The sequence below is a fragment of the Coffea arabica genome, chromosome 10c (genome assembly GCF_036785885.1).
Source record: "Coffea arabica cultivar ET-39 chromosome 10c, Coffea Arabica ET-39 HiFi, whole genome shotgun sequence".
Lineage (NCBI taxonomy): Eukaryota > Viridiplantae > Streptophyta > Magnoliopsida > Gentianales > Rubiaceae > Coffea > Coffea arabica.
The window spans coordinates 5,851,867-5,855,694 of record NC_092329.1 but is presented as its reverse complement, the minus strand read 5'-3'; the positions used below and the strand labels follow the sequence as shown (position 1 = coordinate 5,855,694).

Here is a 3,828-nt window from a genome sequence, read left to right as displayed (position 1 = left end):
TTATTTGATACAGATGTATCGAGTCCAAATAGCTCGAATTGGGTATGTTTCGGGTTACCCTGAAAAAAAAAAAAAAGTATCAAGCTTTACCTTGGTTTTCTACTATACAATTCCCTTGTCATTATTGCTCAAGGAATTAACTATTATGGGGATCTACATGAACGGATTATCAATTATAATGCCAAGACCGCATGAGAGACAACAAATGATCTCTCTTTTTGGGCATGAAGAATGAGAATCATGGGAACGATAACTTCACTCATCCTTGGTTATAACGGGCAATGATAAATTTTTAGGACTTTTATCTCTGCAGCATTCCCTGCAACTGTATTAGCATAATATATAGATACAGAGACTGCGTAGACGTGGACGTAACAAAGAGTGGCAGAAATAATTAGACACGATACAAAAACGAACAAAAACATTTAATAGCTCCAATGCCTCTCACGCAAACAGCTTTTCAGTAGCGATAGTGAATATTTGGATGCCAGTACAACCTTAAATAATACAAAACCATGACAGAAAGGGATGACCATATTCAATATTACAGTTGAGACGAGATTTTACAAGAGCGAAATCTCAAATGTTAAAAAGTTACAGCTCAACTGAGCTTGAAAGTGCGCTGCGGGTACATAACATAAGCCTCCACTAGCAAGAAACTGCTGACTGAGAGTTTCATTTCAAGGCATCTAGTTTAATATATACAATTCAGAAAGATCTGTATCCAAGTTCAAAATTCTTCGATCAACTGAGTTCCTAGCTAACTAACTTACCTCCTTTCGTCAGTCTATTTGTGCAAATAAACTAGCCTACTGGGACTAAGAAGCTACTAAACCAGTTTCATGTCTTAAATATCCATCTTGAGTACAATATTGTTGACATTGCTCTCCCGTGATTTCTCCAGCGCAACAACCTTAGCCCGATAAGCTGCTGCTGCAGCCACTGTCCTTGCCCTCTCTCCTTGAGGAAGTTCACATGCTTCGCTGAGAGAACCCAATCTCAACTCAGCAGGTGGAATGAAACACTCTCCCGACAGACCAGGAACATTGAAGGCTACTTCCTCGATGGTCCATGCTTCTTCCATCCTGGTTTTGGTATGACTCAGTGCTGTATCCCCGAACCTGAAAAGGGTAACCACTGACCGCCCAGAGTGAGCAATCATGATCCCCTCAACAGGCCTATAATCATCAAGAAATGAATTGATTGTTGTTTCCCAGTAAACAGCATCACCTCCATTGCTTTGAATACGCGTTAAATGGGAATCTTCTAAGTGCACAAGAAGCCCTGTTTTCTGGCTAAAATAGCCAAAAAGAACGTGCCTTATTATTTCCGCAGGTCCTTCACTCCTTGCTTTTAATGTGTGTGGATCAGCACAAAGCTTGAGAACAAAGCAATCCTCCCCATTAATCTTCTTCTCTCCTGTGCATCTAGCATTAGCAAACATGTTTGCCGTGGTCCTCGGGTCAAGTCCCTGAAGTCCAAAACAGAACCATGTTGAAGACTGACCGAACAGAGATGGCACAGGTAAAGGAAAAAGAAAGTCCTACAGTTAAAGACAATACTATTTACCTGAAGGGCACGACGCAGTGGTCTGACGGGCCCTTTTGCAGCATGTGCACCAAGCCAGGGGGTATGTCTCCAAACTAATTTCCCGTTGCATCCAGCATGGACTTTGCTACCACCAAGCGCGAGCTCCACATACCACATATCTGGGTTCATTTGCCAGAGAACAAATCCACCAGACTCGGCTGCTTTCGAAGAATTCCTGCTCTTAATGACCTTTGTAGCAGTCTCAATGTCTGATGCCAACATCTTCACTTTTCCCATTGCATAAGCATTGTGAATAGCATTTTGCAACTTCTGTCCTCCCGATGCAGCTGTATACTGCTGCAGTATATATTGAGCTGATGAAGTTTCCTGCACAGCAATTTATCGAAACATGAGATGATCAGCCAAGATAAATTTCAATTAACACCAATGAGAATCTGTGTTATCCAATATCCAAAAAACAAGTTCAAAGCCCTCTACAATCTCCTTACCCACCCCCACCCCAAGTTTAATTCACTGTCTGTTTATTATCCATTTTCCCAAATTCTCAAGGCGCAGATTTCTTTTATTTTATTTTATATTTCTTTTGACGTATTCAATTTTGAGAATCAAACTTCACCACATTTTCAGAGAATATCCCATTACATTAACAACCCAAATTCATTTATATTTATTTAGGACCAACAAGCTAAACAAACCTTAGCAATACATACACGAAACTCAGAAAAGGAAGTGATCAAGAGAGTACTCATTGGTTAACCTGCAGCCAAAACCCCGGATAAAAAAAAATTTTTAAATGCAGCCAAAACCCAAAAAAAAAAAAAAACTAAATTATAGACGTGACAAATCAAACAAACAAAAACCACAAAACATTTTTATATCAAGGTTTTTATATATCCATTTCAGTATCTGATTGGAAGGACGAAAGCTCAGTTCTTTTGTGAACCACAAACAAAAACATTCACAGTTACTACCCAACAATCTTTTTGTAAAATAACTGTTGCTATCAGTCAATCCCAACAATTCTTATTCATCACTCCGAAAAGCAGTAACATCCAAAACCCAACAATTATTAAAACCCCACCACATGAAATAACAAATATAAGAACATTAACAGCACAGAAAAATCCAAGCCCACCAAAAAACCCAAAAAAAAAAAAAGAAAATGTAAGAGAGTAGACATTGGAGTGCTGTAGGAAAAATGTTGAGGAGAGAGAGACTAACAATGGGAGTGTCTTTAATGCTGAGATGAGGCAAAGGGTCGTTGCTGCTGACGTGCACCGGGGCAAGCGGCGCACCCAAGACACCAAGCAGCAGCCTCAGATCGGACCTCTGATAACCCGACCCGGATCCGGAGGCAGAAGTCGAAAGGGAGGGCGCCCGACACAGCCAGTGGCCCCACTTCTCGCTCTTACTATCCCCAACCTCCGACCCGGCCGGATCCGGACCCTCCCTCAAAGGCGACAGAGTCTCGACGCCGGGCCTCAAACTCCCCGATCTCGAAATGAACGCCTCCGGCGGAACCGTGTGGGCTCCCTTCCTTCTCCTCCTTAAACTCGACCTTGAAGGAGATGGGCTTCGCCCTCTGGACCGACCCGGTGATAAACCTCGTACTACTTCCTCTCTGAGTGCTGAAAAGAAGCCCTGTTTCCGCTCCATTTTTTTGCAGAAAATGGAGATGAAAATGAGAACCCTTTTCAGTTTTCTGCAATCAAGTACGGTAGAGGGAAGGTTTAAAACGAAGAAGAAATCGTGAAGAGAATGCAGCAGCTATGGAGAGTGGAGAGAGTGAGGAGTCACTGAAAGAAGGCAGAAGGGCATGACGTTATAAAGAAGCAAAACATTTTTCTCATTGTTTAGTGTGGAATGGAATGTGTGATTTACATATTTATGGCCACTCTTACTGTTGACTTCGGTCAAAACGTTTTGATAACTTAATGTCATTTTTACCCTCAGCATTTATGGGTTTCATTTCTCGATTGACATCAGCCAAATTCCAAAATAAGTGAGAAACTAGCCAAGTAGGTAAGGTTATTTTGAAAAATTTTTGGATTCTATTTCGTTTTGTTTTTAACATGTTTCCTGATGATTGTATTTTTATCTTTCCAACTATCGTTACATCTTACACACATAGCATCAAAATAAATACAACTGTCAAAACCTCTTCTACAAATTGCAATCCCAAAAAAAAAAAATTGCAATCCTAACACGCACAAATGACATTTTGTGCATAAAGAATTTGTCGCGATAATCATGTTGATTAAAACGTGAAAGGTATCT

General features: G+C 40.7%; 1 protein-coding gene across 1 annotated transcript; it reads right to left on the bottom strand.

Annotated features, from left to right (window-relative positions):
- Positions 1 to 516: 516 nt before the first annotated feature.
- Positions 517 to 3,346, bottom strand: LOC140016145 (uncharacterized). Its single transcript, XM_072069503.1, has 3 exons — positions 2,773 to 3,346; positions 1,570 to 1,917; positions 517 to 1,471 (listed from the first exon to the last, which is right to left on the bottom strand). Exons 1-3 carry the CDS (start codon positions 3,205 to 3,207, stop codon positions 848 to 850), a joined length of 1,407 nt encoding a protein of 468 aa, XP_071925604.1. The 5' UTR covers positions 3,208 to 3,346; the 3' UTR covers positions 517 to 847.
- Between the last annotated feature and the right edge of the window lie 482 nt (positions 3,347 to 3,828).